General features: G+C 40.0%; 1 protein-coding gene across 2 annotated transcripts in view; it reads right to left on the bottom strand.

Annotated features, from left to right (window-relative positions):
- Positions 1 to 927: 927 nt before the first annotated feature.
- The window catches only part of UBA1 (ubiquitin like modifier activating enzyme 1), a 53,185-nt gene continuing 30,866 nt past the window's right edge, over positions 928 to 23,246 (bottom strand). The window contains exons 1-26 of one of the 2 annotated variants that reach the window (XM_070741140.1): positions 22,175 to 22,453; positions 16,537 to 16,653; positions 13,926 to 13,984; positions 13,579 to 13,747; positions 13,343 to 13,477; positions 13,063 to 13,169; positions 12,754 to 12,844; positions 12,500 to 12,632; positions 10,667 to 10,764; positions 10,268 to 10,414; positions 9,670 to 9,846; positions 9,357 to 9,464; positions 8,639 to 8,719; positions 8,145 to 8,300; positions 7,710 to 7,875; positions 7,095 to 7,291; positions 6,674 to 6,738; positions 6,257 to 6,452; positions 6,071 to 6,145; positions 3,749 to 3,938; positions 3,282 to 3,370; positions 2,957 to 3,049; positions 2,583 to 2,774; positions 1,915 to 2,016; positions 1,683 to 1,783; positions 928 to 1,583 (exon numbers count right to left, since the gene is read on the bottom strand). In XM_070741140.1, coding sequence (XP_070597241.1) covers positions 1,448 to 1,583; positions 1,683 to 1,783; positions 1,915 to 2,016; positions 2,583 to 2,774; positions 2,957 to 3,049; positions 3,282 to 3,370; positions 3,749 to 3,938; positions 6,071 to 6,145; positions 6,257 to 6,452; positions 6,674 to 6,738; positions 7,095 to 7,291; positions 7,710 to 7,875; positions 8,145 to 8,300; positions 8,639 to 8,719; positions 9,357 to 9,464; positions 9,670 to 9,846; positions 10,268 to 10,414; positions 10,667 to 10,764; positions 12,500 to 12,632; positions 12,754 to 12,844; positions 13,063 to 13,169; positions 13,343 to 13,477; positions 13,579 to 13,747; positions 13,926 to 13,984; positions 16,537 to 16,653 — 3,180 coding nt within the window. In that variant the 5' untranslated portion in view covers positions 22,175 to 22,453 and the 3' untranslated portion in view covers positions 928 to 1,447. Of the gene's footprint in view, positions 1,584 to 1,682; positions 1,784 to 1,914; positions 2,017 to 2,582; positions 2,775 to 2,956; positions 3,050 to 3,281; positions 3,371 to 3,748; positions 3,939 to 6,070; positions 6,146 to 6,256; positions 6,453 to 6,673; positions 6,739 to 7,094; positions 7,292 to 7,709; positions 7,876 to 8,144; positions 8,301 to 8,638; positions 8,720 to 9,356; positions 9,465 to 9,669; positions 9,847 to 10,267; positions 10,415 to 10,666; positions 10,765 to 12,499; positions 12,633 to 12,753; positions 12,845 to 13,062; positions 13,170 to 13,342; positions 13,478 to 13,578; positions 13,748 to 13,925; positions 13,985 to 16,536; positions 16,654 to 22,174; positions 22,454 to 23,246 lie in introns of those variants that run through there. The other variant, XM_070741139.1, reaches the window with a different exon arrangement.

Below are 23,246 nucleotides of genomic sequence, written 5' to 3'. Positions count from 1 at the left end.
TCCACGAGGCTTCTACAACTTCTAAAGACAATGTCACAATCATTTTACATAACTGTAGTAGCAAATCTGTACAGATTCCACATTAACTAGAGCTGCAACTCTAAACAAGAATTGCATGCTTGATGCATATTAAGCTTAAACACACCCAGAAAAAATTGCTTTCAGGGTCATACTGGGGAGCATTTTTTTACTACAGCCACTCAAATTACCTAAGTATGCATAACTGTTTATGTATTGTAGAAAAGCAAAAATAAATAAAAATGCTATGCAATTTCTGAAAATGGAGACTCCTTATTTATGAGCCATCCAAAAAGCATGGATTCAAAATCTAGATTAAAGATATGCTGTAAAACTCACAGAGGTTTGTAAACTGTTATTATCACTATTTCCATGTTCACAAAAGAATATTTTTGTGAACATGGAAATTTATAATCATTCATCCCTCTAGAGCCCTAAACCTCAACGATGCCAATCTAAGAAAAATTAAAAACAAATAATGAAACAGCTTCTTCATATAGTCATGTAACAAAGAACTGATAAATGACTGACTAGATTAGGATCTTAGCCAATGTATAGAACCAGTGCATGGGCTAAAAGGAGTGAAGCTGTTTCCAGCCTAGACTGTATACGTGCACTAAATTTCATAAGAAGTATAGAGAATATGGTTGTCACTGTATTATTCCAGATGTCACAGACAAAACAAGCAGCAAGATAACAAAAAATTCACAGATTAGAGGAATTTTTTTCAGACAATAGCATTAAACACCTGATTATCGTGGAAACAAACTGCTTTCAAAAAATGAGAACTTATGGTATAAATTAAGAATTTGCTAGCGTACTACGAATGCCAAGCATTTGAACTAGGATGAAGTTTTATGTTATGTACATAGCAGCTCTCCCCATTCCACTTGAACAATAAAGAACCACTGGCTTTTGCAAATGTTTATTGACTCATTTACTTCTCTTATCAGTTCTGACCTACACTTTCTACCCACTCCTATCCTCTCCCTCTCCCCCACAAAGCCAGCCCGAGCAAGTTCTCAGAATACAACAAAGGGGCATTTCCTCTTACTAGACGCTTCCTCAGGATGAGAGAGGAGAGCAGCTTCCCTTACTTGTAATAGGGATGAAGGAGAGGAGGTGGTCAAGGAGTCAAAACACAACACGACTAACATTAACAGGAAAGGACAGAATGGGAAGTGGGTGTTAAGGCGCCTCAATAACATGACATAACTGCACGGGCTAAGGATAAGAGAGAGCAGCCGCAGGAGTGGAGAATTTCCCAGGCCCTGATGGACACGAAAAAGGAAAAAAAATTCCTAAAAGATTACAAAAGTTATTTCATGTTTTGAGTCACTTTAACCGTGACAGGTGAGGGAGGGAGGCAGATCCTCCTCCACACTAACAGTCCGTGGCAGGCAAGTGGGCAATGCTAGCAAGAGGGCTGCTAGCGGATGGTGTAGCGCACATACGGCACCTCTGTGTCTTCGCCACTGTCATCATTGCAGCACAATTCAAAGACCAGGGCTTTCACATGACGCCCAATCTTCTTCTTGGAAACTCTGGTGACAATCTCTGTCATCCTAGGGGGAGGAGGAGAGGAAAAAGACAGCTGTCAGGCAGATGCAAATTCAACTGAAGTAGTCAGTGCCCATGCTCATTCTCTTAAAAATAATACATACGGCTGATCGTGGCGTTCCTTCAGCTTGGCTGGCTGCATAAAAAATGAGTAAAGCATAGAGACTCCTTGGGACAGCATTGTTATCTCAAGTTTGTACTCTTTCTACATGTGGGAAAGAAAGAAAGAAAGAAAAACGTTCTTTACTGAAAAGCTTTGCATGTCCATTTGCATGTCTCTTCTGAAGCCATTAACGTATTGTGGCAAATGGCGACTGGGACACTCTCAATGCTTACCTTGAAATAAGCCAGGAACTCACGCAGTGTCATCTCCTGTCCATCAGGCTGAATACCCTGCACCTCAAAGCGGTCCCATAAAGTCCATTCAGTATTATAATACTGAAGAAAAAAATGAAATACAAGTGTTAGTTACTATAGTTAATGCTCAATAAAAATGCAACCAACACAAAAGCATAATTCATAGTCATTTACTCCATTTAAGAAGGCATCATAGTTATTCATAATTTCTAACATGTGAGAACGTGGGAACTTTTGATCTCTTTATCCAAATAACAAACAGAGAAAGTGGGCTAAAGTATTCTCCCCTAACAGATGGCGATAATGAAAACAAAGCAACAAGTACACAAACAAAAAATATGGAAGAGGCAGTTGCACAAAATTTTTAGAAAGACTGATTTACATAAACTTCCAAGAGCATGCCTCTGGCTCTTTTCCTTTCTCTACCTCTAGTTGCTGCGGAAATATGCCTTGCTTGGTAAAACTTACCAAAAAAATAAAGGATTTTTTTTTTTGACAAGCTTTAGTAATATTCTTTGCATGGTATTCAAAGAAGGAACTATCAAATGCAAGCTCAAGAGATTATTTTTTCCATTTAGTACCAGAGGCCACGTGTGTAAACAAGAGAGGATGAATATGTGTGGTGTGAAAAAACCCACCCCACTCACCTTGTTCTTTGGACAACAAATAGGCTCAGAGAAGCCAAAGAAAGGCAATGCCAGGTTAAGGAAACCATTCTTGTAAGATTCAAGTCGTTTGTGGCCCTGTATTACTTTGAATAGTTCTAAACAAACCAAGCCTACTACAGCTGCAGTCGTCGTGGCAATTGCGGGTATAATTTTCCCCGCAATCAGCTTGCTCTGAAAAGAGAAAAGAGGTTTTTGATTTGTTTAATTTTTATTTTAGTCCACATTTAAGAGCTCAAAATCACCTAGTGAGCTTCCATAGCTGTGGCTGAAATATATGAAAAATCTGCACAGTCTCCCTCACACCCCTAATACAGTCTACCATACATAACCTTTATCCATCACAATAAGCTTACCTTATGCCGGTCAGCAGGAGGAATATCATAATTTTCAGCTCGCAAGTTAGAAGCAGCAACAATAAAATCCATGTGAAAATTTGCGTCATCATCCTGAAATTTAGTTTAAATAAAGTAATAATTACAACCAGCAATGTCATGGTCCTCAGCATTCTTTTGGCTTTGGGACCTGCATAGCAAATGCCAGAAAAAGTCTGAAGCAGCTTGCTAGCCAAACCAGAAGCTTACACATGGCATAAAAACTGAACAGCAGAGATCATTTCTAGTATCATTTGCATGTCAGATTACAGTTAAATAACGATTTATTCATTTAAAAATGTCTTACTTTTTCAAAATCAATTGGAAACATCCTGAAGTCATGAAGCTGCTGAGGACTCGGAAGTGAAGATTTTAGCTCTTCTAACCGGCTATCATCTAAGAAAAATAAATGTATACATTTCAGAAGAGACTGCTACAATGCATGTCATCTTTTTCTCAGCAACCTAAAACCTTTCCTGCTCTAAGCTGATGTAGTCCATTGCAATCTTAAAGTCCTAAACTTGTTTAGTAGTCAGACTCTGCCATAAATCCATGAACAGCATTTCAAAAACACTATTAAAATCTGATAGTAATTATGCAAACACCACAAGAATTGCTCTAGAAATGAAATAGTAAATCAAAATATGGATTGTGAAATTGTGAGTGATAGCAACACTTAAAGAAGAAACTGGGCCTTCCATTCAATAGAATCAAAATTATTCAAGCATTCTTTGCTTTCTTTATTTAAAGACTCATTTCATTTCCAGTTCTTACCAACTGAAGCATTGGCATTCTGTAGCTCCTGATCAGAGATATGGATGCGGACACCAGACTTGGGAGTGAATTCAGGAACTTGCACTCGGCACAGCAGCTCCACAATAGCTTCTCTGTCTCTAGTGCCAGTGATGCCATATGTTTGGGCACACAAGTTTGCAGCTGCCACTACATAATCCATGTGCAAAGGCTGTGAAGGTAATGTTAGTTGAGTCAGATTGCCAATTTTTCTGAATGCAGCCTTTTTAACTAAACATTCTACACATGACCAGATGTAATTCTGCAACCAGCTTCTATCTGAACTGACTACTTAAAACAAATCCATAGATTTATGTATATAGTATACATACAAGAAAACTAAAGATTGTCTACTCCATCTTAATTATATCAATCCTAAATTTCACCCATTTTCTAACAAACTGCCTTATATGCTACATCCTGTATGCATATTATTCTTTCTGAGGATTATATTCCATGCATTACTGACTGTGCTCCATAGCATATGCAGTAATAATTGAAATGCCATTAACTTTTTTTTCCTATTAACAATCTATTCGTATGAAGCTGCAATAACAAGACAAATTAAGCAAAAGATCCAAATTAAATACTGGCAGTCTATCAGAGTGCCCTTAGCCAAAATAAACGAAGATAAATTATTCTCATCCCTACATATGAATCAGATCTTGAGCAGGACCATTCATAAATTGTTTTGCACACTTTTTCTTTTATCCCCTATACCTCACTGGGAGTAATCACAAGCTACCTGAGAAAGGTAATTTTAGACTTCTGATTATCTCAATGTTTAGCAAAAAATATATTTGCATCTCACTGAAAATTGCACTAATTCATCAGCTAGCAGTCTATACCTTTTCCAAAATGGATAAACTGTAAGCTATCTTTCCTCCTTCTAACCATGATTCTACTTTTATGGCTTTATTTTTTTTAAAAAGTATATATTTAAATACAGGTAGTCCTTGATTTACAACCATATTTAGGACCAGAATGGTAAAAGACAACTCCCTCTTGAATTCTCCTCACCCATATATTTTCTCCCCACCTATGCCTTTTGGTTGACTTTGCTTTGTGGAGTGGCAGGAGACCATGAGCCACTCAGCTCTGAGGCTGCTTGACATGCTGCAGCTCTAGAGCTACAAGAAACATTGAGCTCTAGTGCAATGCAAATCCCTTTGCAATGCAAAGCCCAGCCAGCCCAATACGACTGTGTGAAAATGCTACTCAGGAAGCCCCAGCTGCCTTGGTCCAACCATCCTTGCTGCCTTGTACTCCAAGAACCCAGTTACTATGCATTCTGCCATCCCAGCTGACTTTTGACATCTTTTTGCCCCAATGATGACGAGGCATGCCTGCTCTAACTTTCTGTGAGGTCACAGGAGGCCATCTGCCTCAGGTTCTGTTATGAAATTTTGCCATGTGTGAGCTGGAGAAGAAAGTCCCATGTGGCCAGCAGGTGCCTTGCACAGAACCAGACCAGGCATGCTTCACCAGCAGTAGGAGCAAAAAGATGGCAGTTAGAGCCAGAGTTCCCTCTAATTTTTTGGGGGGGTGGGCGGAAAAGTATAGTGTCTGAGCGGCAGTCCTTTTGGGACTGGGCAGCACAGAAAAAATAAATAAATAAATAAACAAACAAACAAAAAACAAAACAAAAAAACCCCCCACCCTGTTTTTGCCTCAGAGAATTTCAAAATAAAATACTGTACTGTGTGTCTATAACAGTGAGCTCATAATAGGGCAACTCTATCAATATCAAAATGCCACTTAAATAGTTGAGCTAGTTTCAAACTAGATTTTGATTTTCTTTCTCTCTTCCTTACTCCCATTCTTTTTCTTTCTCTTTTCCTTCCTCTTTTTTCTATCTGTTTCTCTCTCTTCCTCTCTCTCTCCTTCCCTCTCACTCTTTCCCTCTTGGCTTCTGGGCAGGTTTGGAAAACTCTGAGTTGATGATGATTTTTAAGTGAGCGATTGCTCACTGCTCAGCTTAGAGGGAACTATGGTTTAGAGCAGCAGGGGCCATGGTTGCAGGGGGTCCCAAAACACATCAATTGGGGGGGGGGGGGAGTTGAGGAGCCTTTGTGGTTGCCCAAATTTTGATCATGTGACATTTAGATTTCTAGTGTGTCTTACAAAGTCTCTGTAATTTCAAACAGGTATCAAACAATGGTTGTAAGTCGAGGACTACCTGTGTAAATGCAATATTGCACTTTGTAAGGGCAGAAGACCCAAGTAGGAATCTTTCTTCTATCACCTATCATCTAACTGTTCCCCCCACCCGGCCAATTTTCAAAAGCAGACCACAATGCTTACATTTTTGACATCAAAAGTGAGTGGATGAGGACATCGTTTTGGACCGGACCAAAAGAGGGTTCCTGAATTAGTTTTCTGAAAGGAAAAAATGAAAACAGAGTTAAAAGGAAAACAGAGCAAAGCATACCATTTTTACCATTATAAAGGCAGACTGAGGCCATGACACAGGAATCCTTACCAACTCACCTGGTTTGGGGGAAAGTTGTGCAGCAACTGACGAATATTATTGCTATACTGGATATGCCAATGATTACATGCCCAGGCCACACAGTCAGCCCAGGATTTAGGACGGTCAGTCACTAAGCTTTTGAATACAGCTTCCAAGACCTCTAAAGGTTGAGTGCCAGGCAACTTTTGGGTCCGTTCCATGAATTTGGCATCTCTAGAGAGAAATGAGAACTGCTTCAGTGATTTTTCCTGAGGATAATAGAAACTGCAAACATACCACTAAGATGCATATTTTCACCATTCTGAATCAGTTGGCTTCATTAGAGATTATCAGAAAGCATTACACAGTATTGAATAGAGCTATACCTTGTATTTATAATGAAAAGTTAACCACCTTTAGCAGATTTTGGGCCCTGAATACAGTATAGTACTTACGTGATATACTGGTTGACATTTTCTGCAGGCTGCTTGAAAAGGCCTTCAAATTCATCACGAGCCCACTGGAAAAAACAACAAGAGTTCCGACCTTGACACAGGAGTTCAACCAATTGGTACCAGGTGTGAGGTTTGTAACAGTAGTTTGTATGTCTTACACTAAACAGAATTATACAAAATAAAATATCACACAATAGTTGATACATAGAAGTCAGCAGGACCTGCTTACAAGGTGAAAAGGCGATCCAGTTTGTTCCTTATAGAAGAAGCAAGAGCTACAGACAGCTGAAAAACAATTCCTTGACCATGTCAACACCAACCAAATTGAATCGCTATCACACTCCAATTATCACCTTCCAACTATAAAGAAAACCCATTACTGTATTGTTACTTTTAAATGTTTGTATCATTGGAATCTCACCTGTAGAGTATGTTCAATAGCATTAGGAAAGTTCTTCAGTGTACAGATAGGGATAGATTTTTCAGGTGGATCTTGGCTAGAGCTATATGATTCTGTTAGGAATGGGATCACCACCTGGATGTTCCCTTTGGTCCCCAGTGTCCCCGATTCCAGCAGGGGCTTGCGGTAGTAGACACAGCGACGATCCATGTACATCCCTAAAGTCAAATATAATTGTCAGAATCGCGCTGGAGGTTAAAAGCCTCAAATTGGATCAATTATATTTTTAGTGCTTGAAGCAAGAACACTTCATTTCCATAACTATTGTATTTGCTGGGAGAGCACTTTTGATCTAGAGGGGCAGAAAATCTAATCTTCAGTGACTTAAAACCAATTCATTTTTTAAATCTAAAATTTGGGAGATAATGTAATCCCCTTTGGTAATGATTTGGTTTGATTCAGTCTGAACCTTTGGCACTCTTTCAAAAGTCTCTGGAGCTTGTCACATTCTTGCCTATTCTTCTAACATTGTAAATACAATGGCATAAAGGTTCATTACACTAATTTGTTACACTTCTATCCCAGAATAAACTTTTAACTTTAAGATGAGTTCAGAAACCACGTGCAGATACCTACTTGCATCTACATTGTCCAGTGCATTTGCCACTCCATCAAGATTCTCAAAGAAGTCATCATCATATATACGTTCAGTGTCTGGGCCTACACGATCTTGGTGGCTTGTGATGTGAATGTTTGGGTTCATTTCTTTCACAGCAGCTGCTGCTGTATCAGATTTCATTTTCTAGATAGATAAAAACATTAATTCTTACTGGGTATAGAAATTTCACATTGCAGCTTCCAGAATTGTCACTATTTTTTAAAAACCCTAAAAATAAAAAGCAAGCACAGTATTCATAATGGATCACAAAGTGACAGATTTCTGGCTTTTAAAACTGCCAAAATTAACTGTTAAACCTCCTCTAAACTCCCAAGGCAAACCATGACAAAGTCCTACGGCTGACCCTTCTGTAACCCCAGAAATCTCAGAACCCTGATACTAATGGAACTGACCGTAACATCCCAAGGTCGAAAGAGGAATTGCCGGTTGAGATTGGACTTCTCAATAGTGTCCATGTCAGTCACAGCCACGTCTCCTCCTTGACCGCATCCCAGACCAATCATAGCAAAGTTCTTCAGCAATTCACAGCCAATGGCACCAGCACCAACCTAAGAGAGAGGAAAAAAATGTCAGCATGTTGCTTGGATGGATGGCGCAGTGGGTAGAATGCAGTACTACAGGCCACTAAATCTGATTGCTAGATCTGCAGGTCAGCGATTCAAATCTCATCACCGGCTCAAGGTTGACCCAGCCTTCCATCCTGCCAAGGTGGGTAAAATGAGGACCTGGATTGTGGGGGCAATATGCTGGCTCTGTTAAAATGTGCTATTGCTAACATCTTGTAAGCCGCCCTGAGTCTAAGAAGAAGGGCGGCATTAAAAAAAATCAAATAAGTAAATAAGTAAGTGGATATACCAAGAAACTGAAAAATCATGTCAAGACTCACCAGAAAGTATTTTTGCTGGCTCAGTTTAACTTGTAATTCATTGCCAAACACAGCAATCTGTCCATCATATCGGCAATGTTTCTATCAAGACAGGAGGGGGGAAAGACAATCAATTTGCACCTGTTCTCCAAAGTATGGAATTTCCCCATTTGCCTAATCCTGCTCATTGATAATCATCAATAATCGTAATTTCTTTATTGCTACACAGAACACTGCATTTTATTTATATACTACTACAAAAGGTTCAAATTCTCAGTGCTATTTTTTTCATATAAACAATACAATAATTTCATTATGAGCCTATTCCTGATCTTACATGCTATTTCAATTGCATTCCAGGGAATTCATGGGAAAGAATACCAGTATATTATACGATAATTTACTCCACCATCAAATTTAATATAAGCAATTAAAACCACTCAACATTTTGGTCTTAGGCTTAATATATAAACCTTCTAACTTACAAATGATGATCCCAGCCATTTTGAGTAGTTTCCCCCTAGCCATTTAACATGTATATTGTTATCAAATAAAATAAAATACAAAATACGTAAGTAAATAGGAAAGCAATCAGGGAGAGAAAGAGAAATGAAAAAGAATTGGGGAAAATAAGTGTTGACTTCCAACTCTCTATTGCAGTAAAATAAGGCATTAACAGAGTAGTACTTTTTCTTTGGTCATTCCCAGCATACATCCTATGCTTATATTAATTACTCACAGGGCTGCAATTTTCCTCAGTCAAGGTATCCTTATTTTCTTCTGGCAAGCACTCCAATGCATCAAAATACAGCCACTGGATGATAGGCATGAATTTACCTGAACAGGCCTAAAACAGAGAAATAGAAAAGGTCTCTTTGATACCACACTGTTTGGTTCCCCTTGAAAAAGCCAATTTCAGGAATAAACTGGCATTATACACCACCACATTGTTACAGAGGATTTGTTAATTAAATCCAAAGCTGATGATTAAGAGAAACATGGACTAAGTGGAATGCTTTTTATTATCTGCCAAGGTTTTTCAAACATTGTACCTTCATAACCTCTTGGGCAGCTAGACCTCCAATGAAGGCATTTACAGGTGCCAGATCTCCAGAGGCTTGGAAAGCAATTTCATTGATGATGTCCTCATTCAAATGTTCTTGCTTAAGTGGGGGCTTTGCTTGCTCATTGAGATCCTTCACTAAAGATAGCACCTCACTAGCGTCTGCCTGAGGAAGAATAGAAGAAGTCAGATAAAAGCTAAGGAAAGCTGTGAGGAGCCGTTTTTTATCAATATCATAAATATAACCTGTGCTAAATGCAGTCTGTGTGAAATAATGGCTATTAAAATGTCTAAGCATAACAGTACATAAAATGATCCACAACTAGTAGTGGGTAAAATGTCCACAATTAGTGGGCCCTGAATAAAAATGTATTGTTATTTAATGTAACATGTTCATGCAGATTAAGAAATGGAAAGTGAGCAACTCTGTACAAAATTTACACCAGTGTTCCAAACACAATTCTTTGATTGGTGATTTTGTTTGCTATAGTACCTATATATTCTGTGGTTGATCCGAACTACTGTTCTGGGGTCGGGGTGGGGATCTCAACTTGCAAACTAGAAAAAGGTGGAACCGAATAGCCTACCTGATTACGAGGCCTGGGAAAATGGCCATGCTTTTTGTGAAAGTCATGCAAGGCCTGAAATGCCAAATGCAACTGGCCTGGCCGATCAAACTTGCCAAAGTCAGTGACAATCAACTCTGGCTCTGGCAGAGAGGTACGCAGAGATTTCTGAAAGAAAAAAAAATGAAGAAATTGAAAATAAACAGTTTTCAATAGTGTTCATATGCCCTTTTCCGGGAAGCAAATTGCTTACTTCCAACCTCCAACCCAGTGTTTACATACCACCCAAGAACAGGCACAGGGAGATCAAAAAGTGCCAGATTGTTCTAGTGGCAGGACATTGCTGGGAATCATGGGTATTTGCCCAGCAAAAAAAGAAAAAAAAAAGAAAAAGCAGAATCTGTCAGAAGAGACACTTACAAAGCTAATCTTCTTTGGCATTTTGACCTGGGTAACAATGCCGCCACGTACATAGTCTGAAAAGTTGGAGGTGTCACCAATACTAAATGTGTAGGGGCCTAGAAAAGAATATGAATTACACCCATACAGATGATTACAGACAAGAAGCACACTGGAAAAGAAAAACATTGGCACTACAGGATTACCATATTAACTTGGACCAAGAATCCTCAACAATCATGTGAAATTACTACAGTCTTGAGAAATTTTTTTTAATAGACATGAGGAAGAAGAGCTAGCCAATTTTTCTAACACTTCCACAATAGGATTCAATTGCAAGTAATAGTGGAAGAAAAGAAATATGCCCTCACACAACAACAAACAAGGAGCCAAGAGAGAAGACAAACTGTGGAAAATGTTTTTGTTATGCTGTGCCAGAGAAATTATATTCTGAATAATGAACTGAAGAATTTTCAGGAAACTAAATAACAATAACAACAATAATAATAATACAGTGATCTCTCGGTTAGCGCGGGGGTTACGTTCCAAGACCTCCCGCGCTAACCGATTTCCGCGTTATACTGGATGCGGAAGTAAAAACACCATCTGCGCATGTGCGCCATTTTTTTCATGGCCGCACATGCGCAGATGGTGGAGTTTGCGTGTGGGCGGCGGGGAAGACCAAGGGAAAGTTCCTTCAGCCGCCCAACAGCTGATCTGCTCCGCAGCGCGGAAGCAGCGAGGAGCCGAAGATGGGGTTTCCCCGTTGCCGCGCTGCGGAGCGGATCAGGTGTTGGGCGGCTGAAGGAACCTTCCCTTGGTCTTCCCGCCAGCATTCCGTCAGTCGCAGCGCTGGCTGTCAACTTTTCTTTTTAGCACTGGGGAGGCAAGTCAGCTCCTGCCCAGTTTTAAAAAGAAAAGTTGACAGCCAGCGATTGTTCCGCTGCCGCCAGCATGGCCTGGCTGGCAGCGGAAGATGTAACGGAGCCCACGGGGGATTCGCCTTCCTCCCACCCGCAGCCGAGACTGATCGTGGGCTCCTTCGCAACCTCGGAGAGCTTCCAGGGCATGAAAGCTCACGAAAACCAGGAAGCTCTCCGAGGTTGCGAAGGAGCCCACGATCAGTCGGCTGCGAGCGGGAGGAAAGCGAATGCCACGGGGCTGGGCTCGGCTCCCCCCTCGGCTCCCCCCCTTACCAGCCCCGCCGCGGAAGGCTCCATTCTGTTCCCTGCCGGCCCGATTGAGCGGCCGGCAGTCTCCATTCAGGGAACAGAATAAAAAAAAATTTATTTTTTAATATTTTATTTTTTTAAATAATATTTTTTGAAAAACCGCATTGCAGCGTTTCGCGCTAATCGAGAACGCGCAAATCGAGGGACCACTGTAATAATAAAGGAGAATGAGGATGCGACAATGAGTATCTTTCCACATTCTCTAACATACTTATTTGTAGCATGCTTAAAGCTCAATCAATTCAATGTTTGTAGGATTCTTCTTCTTTTTTGCATCTTCAAGTCAGTCTTCACTCTTAGACAAGTTTCTGCAGTTTTCTTGGCAACAATTTTAAAAATAGTTTGCCCTTGCCTTCTTTCTACAGCTGAGAAAATGCAACTGGCCCAAACCCACCCAAATGGCTTTGTACTAGCTTGATATTTTTAATCAATATACCAAACTGACTGTCAATTGTAGCTAAGGCTAAAATTCCAAGTTAATGTTACATATTAGACACTCTACAGGCTTCCCAAAATACAAAAAGGTAATTCTGTCAAATAGTTTTTAAAAAAAACTTTTGACAGATATTCCATTCTAGTAACATCTACATTTTGTGCATGTCAAAGCAACACCATGCCTTACCCAACACTTTGATTTCCATTGGTTCACAGCTGTTAAGCTCTTTCATGCCCTCAACTTCCATGAAAGAAACAAAATCTCCGCTTTCAAAACCATGCCGAGCCTCATCTAGACAGGTTACCTCTCCAGGGCACCCCTGTACAGGAAAAAGAAATTTGAACAACATTCTGCTGAGCTACTGTGTGAGTCTCAGTGAGAAAATCAATACATCCACCTCAAAAACAGAACCTTGACTTCCAGCTTCAAGAAGTAATTACCTTAGTAACCATTGAGACCATAGCACTAAGTGGCTGCTCTCCGTTGGTATCTGTCACAACCATGTTTTCACCAAAGTCACAGAACAACTGGCTGTTAGAGAGAGAAAATGGGTGATGTTAGGGGCTCTGGAGAACCTTCAGCACTGTGACAGGTGGTCTTAAAAGCCAAGGTTGGTAGCCCGTAACTGGGCTGGGTGGCCTATGACATATGGTGGGTAGGAATCCCAGAGTTCATCCCAACCAAAAGAACCTTACTGAAAGAAATTGCCATAACACAGAAAAGAGCATAGAAACAAGGTATTGTCTTACCCAAAGAGTCCCTTTGTATCTGCCACTACAAGTTTGATATTTTGGCTGTGACAGAAATCACTAATTCGTAACTGTTCCTCCAAAGGACAATTGGTCAGCACTACTACCTGCAAAAAGGAGATAGGGAAATTGGCAGTTACGAAATCAGATGGATGGATGGAAGAAAAAGCCTTTGACATACATTGTCAATGGGAAACATTGTTTCGTCTTACGAACGTTTCGCCTTACGAACCTCCGCCCGGAACCAATTAAATTCGTAAGACGACGAGTATCACTGTACCTGGAAATTGTTAAGAAAGTCCTCACTGAGGGATCCAGTGTAAGCAGTAACAGGTACATAGGAGTTGAGCTCCGCGAGCCGTGTCTGAGATACTTCAGCACGGTTCTTTCCAAGGTCTTCCTCACGAAGGTAGAACTGGAAGAAAGGATGGAGGGGGGATGTTTTATAAGTAAATATGCTTCAATAAAAGTAATCACAAACAGAACCATATTTAAGTGAATGGATGAAGAACCTACCTGGGAAGAGAGATCAGACCATTCAGCTATGCCTTGGTCATGGATTGTGACAGATTTAACACCACCCAAGATGATGTTTTTTGCTATCTCCACTCCTAGTCCTCGCATACCAGATACCAGGATGTTGGCATTCTGCATTCGTTTCATTGCCTCATGGCCCAAAACATATCTATTTTGGACAAATTGGAAAAAGGATTAAATTGTTGGACCAGGCAGTATATGGGATGTTCATCTGATAAAGTTCAACAGCTCCAAAACATATCAAAACTTACTATTCACACATTAGATTGCTGCTAACAATCTACTTTTCAAAACCGTATGCCCCCCACTCTCCTTTTGATACTTACAGCTGCCTTGAGTATAGACCCTCATCAATGTCTGTTTCACTTCCATTCTTGGCCATACCCTGGAAAGGACAAATATAATCACTTAGTCCTTGGCTGCCTTTTGATCATTAAAAGAATGTGATAAAGGAACACAAATAACTAAGAACAGCCGCTATTTGGTTTCTATATTTTATCATTCTCAATGCATTTCAAATATTAATTATTTACCAAGGAAGAATTTAAAGTAGAAAAAGAAGTAAAGAGGTCTGGTTAATTGAATCATGGATGGCAATCCAGGGAATATATTTCACAAACCCACAACTGCATTACAAGAAAGAAGCAGACACAAAAGGAAGCAGGCATTACAGCATTCTTTGTCCCTCTATATCTCTGGACAAATCTGAGTATTCCTTTTAACACTACATGAAGACACACTTACAGGCTTATTAATTCCTTACAGAAGCATGCAGAGCAGAATTTTTCAAGGGCACAGCTAAGGCTATCTAATACCAGGGAGGAAAGTTGCACTTTTCAATTCCACACCACACCATCCCAATCTGTAGTACTCTCAATGTATAGCAGTGGTTTCCCAATATTTGACAATCTGCTCCAAATTGTTTCTCCAAGAAATGAAACCAAAAGAGTAAAAGTCTATCTTTAAAAAAATAACAGCACAATATTCATTCTCCAAGCTACGAAAGAGATGAACACAAGCCAGTCAAAAATCATACAAGATGATCAGATGACTGCAAAGTCATTTACAAATACAGGTAGTCATTGACTCACAAGAGTTTGTTTTGTGGCCATTTGAGGTTACAATAACTGAAGTGACTTGTGATTGTTTTTTGATCTTTGTAGCATCCTCATGGTCACATGATCAAAATTTAGACAATTGACACGGACTCATATTTATGAAAGTTGCAGTGTGCTGGGTTCATGTGTTCATGTTTTAACAAATGGGGCAAAAAAGTGATACAATGGGGCAAAAATGACTTAACTGTTTTACTTAGCAATAAAAATGTTGGGCGCAATACCAATAGCATTTAGATTTATATACTGCTTCATAGTGCTTTTACAGCCCTCTCTAAGCAGTTTACAGAATCAGAATATTGCCCCCAACAATCTGGGTCCTCATTTTATCCACCTCAGAAGAATGGAAGGCTGAGTCAACCTTGAGTCGGTGGTGAGATTTGAACTGCTGAACTACAGCTAGTACAACTACAGTGCTGCACTCTAATCACTATGCCATCTCGGCTCATTGAGTCCTTAACTTAACTTACGACCAATTGTGATAGGAAGTTGAGGACTACCTGTACTACTCATTGTCTGCTATACCACTTGCTCTGGTAGGACAAGAAAGTATGTGTTGTACCATACTTTATGGTATGGTATACAGTACCATGTACAAAAAGCTAGATATAAGAGATAGTAACAATGGGTACAATGACTTGTATATGTGCACATCACTAAAGGTCCCCAAGTTAATGCAAAATCAGGGAAATTGACTCCTATATAATCAAAGGTTGCAGATTCCAGATTATCTTGTGCATTTTTATAGTGTAAACTCTTGTATTGGTTTTATAATAATTGCTCTCTATAAACATATTCAAGATATAACTATTTGGATACTTAATAGTTTCTATCAATTTCACAGGAAAGGCTCTAACCAAGGAAGGATTGTCATTAATGTGTCTAATATGTAACATTAACTTGACTGTTTTAATCTAGGAGCAAAATCTAGAAATCCTGTTTATATACATCATGCACGCACATACACACACAGTATATACATAGAGTGCTTAGTGCTTACAAGTTGGAGAGGGTTCCGTAATACAGTATTAAAATCTTCTCTCTGCATCATGACAATAGGCCAGTGATGGCAAACCTGTGGCACCGGTGCCACAGGTGGCCCGCGGAGCCATATCTGCTGGCACACGAGCCGTTGCCCTAGCTCAGCTCCAACGTGCATGTATATATTGGCCAACTGATTTTTGGATCACACAGAGGCTTTGGGAGGGTGTTTTTGGCTTCCAGAGAGCCTCCAGGGGGGATGGGGGAGGGCATTTTTAACCTCCCCCCAACTCCAGGGAAGCCTTTGGAGCCTGGTGAAGGCAAAACACAAACCTACTGAGACCACCAGAAGTTGGGAAACAGGCTGTTTCTGGCCCCCAAAAGACCTCTGGGGGATGTTTTCGCCCTCCCCAGGTATTGAATTATGAGTGTGGGCACTCGCGCATGTGTGATATCGCATACGCACGCTCTTTCGGCACCTGAGGGAAAAAAGGTTCTCCATCACTGCAGTAGGCCATTTACCAATACTGTATCAAAATTAATGCTGGATTTACCCTTGCTCATCTTTAAAGCTAACATATTCTCTCTGTGCAAGTAAAATAGGAGTCTCTAAGCTCTGGTCCGTGGACCGGCACCAGGCCGCAGCATGGCAGAAACTGGGCCCTGCATACAAGTGAAGTCCCATCTATGAAATGCAGGCAGTGCACCAAACCAGGCCCCCTCCGAACTACAAAAACCCCTGTCTTCATAGAACCTGTCCCTGGTGCCCAAAGGGTTGGGGGCCGCTGAGGTATGTCAGAATCAGGGATAGTATGTTGCATTAATCAATTCAGAATCTTACGTTGGCAGGCGCTTCACGCAAATCAGTCTGTACGGATTTTCCAGAGGAGGAGTTTGAACCCGTCTTTGACTCTGATTCACCCAAGCGACGCTTCTTGGACAACGGCGAGCTGGACATCTAAATGCACAAGGGAAAATACAGATATGAGAATACAATCTTTGATAATCTACTCATTTTGCAGCAGGATCATGACTGCCAAAACCAAAAATATTCTATGTAATAGGCAAAGCACTTATGGGAATAAGAGAGAAATACAAAAATAGCACCTACTGCAATGAAGCAGAAGCAATTAGCAATTTCCTTCCAATACTGGTCTACAATCTTTGCTGCCTGAGGGAATCAAAAGATTTGCTCCTTGTGAAGAACAGGTTGCTACAAGTGGTCTCTTAGGACACACAGAAGGGACTATTTCCCATGTCCCATTGGAATACTAATTGCAGTATCAGCCAACTAAATCATACCAGTTAATCAAGTGTAGCAGTAACATAATGGAAAACAAACCTTTGAGGAAGCATAGCTTTCCCTTATGTTCTGTGCTTTAAAAAGTGCTTTATATTGGATCAGTTGAAAAGGGCACTGTATTAGTAGATTTCTCAACAGAAAAAAGGTATTTCCAGTGAACTAGAACAATATGGTGTGCTATTTTAACAGTTTTAAAATATGAAGTTCCCTTTTAATTTATAAAAACTAGTTATTTTTCAATGCTACACCTATCATCACAGAATTCTAAACCAGAGGGCATCAGTTTAGGCTGTTCTTTTATGGCAAATGTCTTTACATTTGCTGCCAGAGAAAGAAAATTGTAATCAATACGCTGACTAAGGAGCGGCTACTAATTAATCCATTTTAGTTGGTGAAAAAGAGCAGGTAAATCAGTGCTCTTGATTTACCTGCTCTTTTTCATTAAAAAGCCTTGGTGTTGCAGTGGTTAAAGTGCAGTACTGCCAGCTAGTTCTGCTGATCACTTTGGCAGATCAAAGCTCAGTAGGCTCAAGATTGACTCAGCCATCTATCCTTCCAAGGTTGGTAAAATGAGGACCCACATTGTTGGGGGCAATATGCTTTCTCTCTGTAAATTGCTTAGAGGGCTGTAAAGCACTGAGAAGAAGTATATAAGTCTAAATGCTATTGCTATTTCTACTCTTAGCTGGCAAAAATGATATTATTAGCAATTTCCAATGAGCCTACTGCTTAGAGAGCATTAGGATGTAATATTATTAAAATGTTTTTATACAACTAATAAGAAACATCCCAACTGCTTATAGTAAGAAGGCTTCTGTAGAAATTGATAAAACACACCAAAATAAAATATAAAGGTAGACTTGATCAAACAACAGCTAGGTTTATATATGAAACTAAGCCAAAAACCATGATTTATATCATGCAAGGCCCATTACCACTGTGTCAAGTTGTGAACCTAGAAAATTCTTTTTAATGCTAAAGAAGATTAAGTTGTTTCTAGATATATAGCATCATACCTATCAACTTTGAAGTCTCACTGAAACCTATAAGTATCACTCTCTAGAAAGCAAACTCCGAACTTCAAAAAGTTAAACTGATATACTGAAGTTTAATACATAGATTTTGCAATGTGTATACATTTTATTTACTTGGAAAAATCTGCATATTGAACAGTCTGTAAATAATCCCCAAAACAAGTCAAAAATGGCCTGGAAAATGGCCCCTTTTGGGTGGCCATTTTCCAGTGCTTGGGCACCCGTGAAGACCAGCTGGCCAGTGCCCATGTGTATGCTGGAAACCAGAAGATTGCAACAGTGCACATGCCCACAAAGGGTTCTGCAGATCACCTCTGGCACCCATGCCATAGGTTTGCCATCACAGGAATACACCATATCCAATCATCCAGTAAGGAAATGTCAACAGCAAGCTAGTTTCCAGATTTAAAAAAAGCAATCTGGAAAAGAGCACCAATAGACATAACAGGCAGTAGGAAGTATAACTTTATGTTTAAATGTAAGCGATTTAAAACATGCAAATAAAGCAGCATACAAATTTGTGTGTGGAATTCTGAGACTATTTTTTTAGGGGGGGGGGGGAATGTCCAATATACTATAAAAGGACACTGCTGACTGAGGCATACAGCTGGACCTAACATGCTCAGCATTACAGCAACTATGAAGCCCAGGCAAGGACAGCTTCCATTACTTAAAAGTTAATCCATCCTTTATGCAGGGACCATTGAGGAAACCACAGGTGTCAGCTTTTTGATTAATAAAACCAAGTGGGCACTGGATTCAGCAATTTTTTTGGTGTGTTGTTTAAGCCATATATCTCTAGTAAGAATGACAATTTTTATTTAGCCAGTACATTCACTGAACTAAAAAGGTACTAAACAGTACTGATAGTCCTCAAAGATAACTTTTACTATATTCATCACTCTAAATTACTTGTAGTAATTTTCTAGCGGAAATTACCGAAGAATAAATTAAGTAGAAAAAGGCAAAGGGAATTACCATGAACAAAGAATAACTTAACTAAAAAATTATCCTAAGAATTTTGGAAGAATTTCCACATATAACAAATGAAAATGTTTACCTCCCAGATCAGGGGTTCCAAACTCATATCGTCATGGCACCACCACGTGACATATTACTACTCCCCCCTTTCATTAAACTGGTCTTGGGCATGGACAGCGCATGATGTATCTGGCCTGTGGGCCGCGAGTTTGACACTCTTGTCTTAAGATTAAATATCCCCCATTATTGCTTTTTTTTAGAAATTCACAGGAGCATACCTGTCATACAAATTCAAATAAAAACAAAGAAACGGTTTTTGCTATTCCCATCATACTGACTCATGAAGCTATAGTCTGCAGTATATAGTTTTGGGACAAGCATACTTATTAACAAATGCATCCATTTTAATGGGCATTCAAGAGGCTAAAGTTTACACCATAGTGAACACAATTTTCCACCAGCGTTAATTGAAACAAACTCAAAATATAAAACTTTTTTCTTTGTACCATGAAGAGCAATAGGAACAACCAATGAATAATAATTTCAAACATTTTGTAACATTAAGTCATTTTAATAAATTAATATATTGATGTTAATTCTGATAAATCTTGATGAAAATACATGTAGTACATTATATGGTACTTTCCCCTAAAAGCATTGTACTCTTGTTTGAATTGGGTGAGGAAAAAGCAGTAACACAAAAATGACATTAAATCTGAATAATTGTAGAATAAACTGTAAGAGCCAATGTGATGCTGACACCATGATGCCAGAATAGGAATGGGAAGAATACTTGTTCCAATCCTTCCCTTAAACAGAGAAATCAGACTCTGTGATAAGTTGGCTAAAAAAACAAAAGCTCTGGTAATTTTATGTATTGATAACTTTGCTATGTGAACTGAAGTGAGCACATTGCAAGACAAGAGCACTCTCCAATCATATGAGCCAAACTCTATAATGGTGAAATAAATAGCTGTGACTTGGAGCAAACAAGAAAAAAACAATGGTGCCCATGCAATCACTAGAAGTTGACTTTTAAAAGGAATCTTCCTCATAAAGACAGGCAGAAAATGGAGCTGAATATTCTGGCATGAATGATTTTCTGTCAAACAGGAATTTTAGATACTCATTGTTTAACAATATTGCAATAACTAAGTTGTCATATGGACATGTTGCTCAAAGTTTGGGGTTAAGACAGCAATAGGTTTTAATTTAGGTTTACAGTAAATTTTATTCCAACCATGACTAAAAATTTTGCCTGTGTGTAATCAGATATATTTTTCAACAATGTCACTATGTTGTATCAACTCTGTGATCTACAGCTTTCCATTCTAGACTCATTGGACCTGTTTTCTAAATGATCTCAGAAACCAAAATCTGTATTACATTCAGGATATCTTAACTCTAGTATCTATATCTGAATTTTAAGCCCAGCAAAAGCCACCACCACCAAGGTACGTTTCAGGAAATACAAAGTATAATTCTATGGTTATCGTTCAGTAAAGCAATAAGCAGGGATAATCTATGTAATGATCAGCCAATCATATCAGATATGCTTCAGAAAAAAAAGTGAGTTAAAAAGGCTTAGCACAAATACAATAATCTCTGCCATAAAGTCAAAGTGAAATGTAGTCCAGCTGAGTTACAAAAATAACTGCCATGGAAATTTGACCTGGCATATTAATTGTCAATGTTTATAGGAGGTAGAAGATATAGCCAGTCAATTAGAGTATAAAGTAAGGACTATCAATAAAGGATAAGAGTTAAACAGGGCAATCTTTTAATTAGCTACTTGTGCAAGACAATTAAGTCACAAATCAGTTCAGGCAGGTTTACCAGAATCCCATTGAAGCTGCCCCATGACACACCTGCCCCCAGGCAGACAAATACAAAGAATATGAGCTATATTATTTCTGATAGATAGGATTACATGACAGAGATCAATGTGATTATAAGACATACCCAAAGATATGTAAAAGGGCAATTGCCCTGATTGCCTGCAAAATTCCTAACATATCCTTTTGTCTGTGAAATCTATATATTTTGGGGAATAGATGCTAACAACCGCAACGAATGATGAAGAGAGCCTGCAATGTTAAAGTCAACTTGATTATTAATTTTATTAATATTATTTCTTCATTGCTTATTTGACCCCTAGGACAATCATTGTGTTGTACCACATGACTCTTGACAAATCTATATTTTCTTTTTATGTACACTGAGAGCATATGCACCAGGACAAATTTCTTGTGTGTCCAATCACACTTGGCCAATAAAGAATTATATTCTATTCTACTCCTGAAGAATCACATTTTCCCTAGACACCGCTCCCCCAAGGGGGGAGGAGCAATCTTTCAAAAATCTGCTTGCCATCTATTGGCATGACTGAGATCCTGTTTTCTCTCCTTTGTAACTCCTGAGTAAATCGAAGCATACTGTTAATAACGAAGCCTTCTCCACAAATACCGTTAGGACAGACGCTGAAAGAACCCACCCCAACAATCTCGCTGGGCTCCCCGCGTTCCTAACTCAACATTTACGTTCAGGTTACTAACCTCCCCCCCTCCCGGGCACTTTTTATTCTTCTCTGAAACCCGCATTAATTTCGGCGGGAGGGGGGCGCCCACAGGAGAAAATTACAGTAGCTAACGGCAGTCCACATTTTCCACTTCTCCCCCCTTCCCCACAACCAATCCTTCAGGAAAGGACAGAGTCACAAATCCTTTTGCTGGGGAAACGCGAGTTATTCCACCCTCCAGCCTTCATTGAAGAGAGGAAGGGAATTTGAGAAGCGAAACGAAAAGAGCGAGAGAGAAAAAAAGGGGTGATTCCCCCCCCCGAATGGGCTGAAAACGCAGCGCAAAGGAAGGAAAGAAGAGCTGCTCCAGTTAAAGAGGGCAGCTTGGCACCCGACGGTCTCAGGGGAAAGGGGGCGTCGGAAAGCGGGAAAGCCCAAGGCAGATGAGGCAAGGCGCAGTTGGTCGTAACGCTACTTGCCGGCGGGACGTGGTCTAGGCCTTGCCGGCTTGGAAGGAGGAATCCTACACAAAAGAAGGGGGTGAGGCGTTTCTATGGAGACCGGATTCCTTTGGAATGTTCCTCCGTTTCTAGGGAAATAGGCGACGGGAAGGGGAGGAGGAGAAAAAGCCCCCGAAGATTACCAATGAGGCTGTGTCAGGCCCCGCCGCGGCCGCCGCTGCTGCCGAGTCACCGCTCTGCGCTGCTGCTGCTGTTTCCTCCTCCGGCTTGCACTGACATAAGATGGCCGCGGCAGGGCCCGGAACAAAAACCTCCCCAGTGTCGCACCGCTCCTATCTAGACTGCGACTAAACCCAATCATTCCTCGGCGCCACTCCATTGGATTCAGCCGCCGTCCGTCACACAGAGCCTCACCCTGATAGGCTAAAAAGGAGAAAAAAAGTTAACGTGAGGCCACGCCCACTGACCTGGGGAATCTGCCTCCTTTTATGATGAAACACTGATGCGGGGAAGGCCCTCCCGCCTGGCCTCAGCCTTGAGGTAAAAAGAGGCGGCCCCTTGCAGTTAATCAGGATGGCCGTGCCCCTTCGAAACTTCACGCAAAGGCGGAGGAAATGAAACGAGCCCAGCAACGCTTAAGGAATAGAAATGTGTCTCTCACTCCTGGAGTTGGAGAGAAAGACAAATATACTGCTCAAAAAAATAAAGGGAACACTCAAATAACACATCCTAGATCTGAATGAATGAAATACTGTATTCTCATTGAATATTTCATTTGTGCAACTATTCCATTTGAACAACAGCATGTGAAATTGACTGTCAATCAGTGTTGCTTCCTAAGTGGACAGCTTGATTTCACAGAAGTTTGATTTACTTGAAGTAGTATTCTGTTTTTTAAGTGTTTCCTTTATTTTTTTGAGCAGTGTACAATTCCTTACTTAAAGGAGTTGCAAACATTTCAGCAGGAGAAATCTAAGAGATTCTTATTAATCCAGGCCATGGTTGTCCCCAAAGGTGCTGAAAGTCCAGTTGCCTCTTGAATAAGCAGCCATGGCCTGGATGACTGAGAATCTCTATAGACCTTTAGGCATGCAATTTGGGATGAACACTCTTCGAATGGTGTTGGGAGTAAAAATTGCAGACTACGGGAACCATTAGCATTACTATATGCACCAAGACAAATTCCTTGTGTGTCCAATCACATTTGGCCAATAAATTCCTATTCTATTCTATTCTATTCTATTCTAGTGACCC

Source organism: Erythrolamprus reginae, chromosome 2 (assembly GCF_031021105.1).
Source record: "Erythrolamprus reginae isolate rEryReg1 chromosome 2, rEryReg1.hap1, whole genome shotgun sequence".
In the NCBI taxonomy this organism is placed as follows: Eukaryota; Metazoa; Chordata; class Lepidosauria; order Squamata; family Dipsadidae; genus Erythrolamprus; species Erythrolamprus reginae.
The sequence above is the reverse complement of the archived record's forward strand: the minus strand, read 5'-3'. Positions and strand labels throughout refer to the sequence as shown.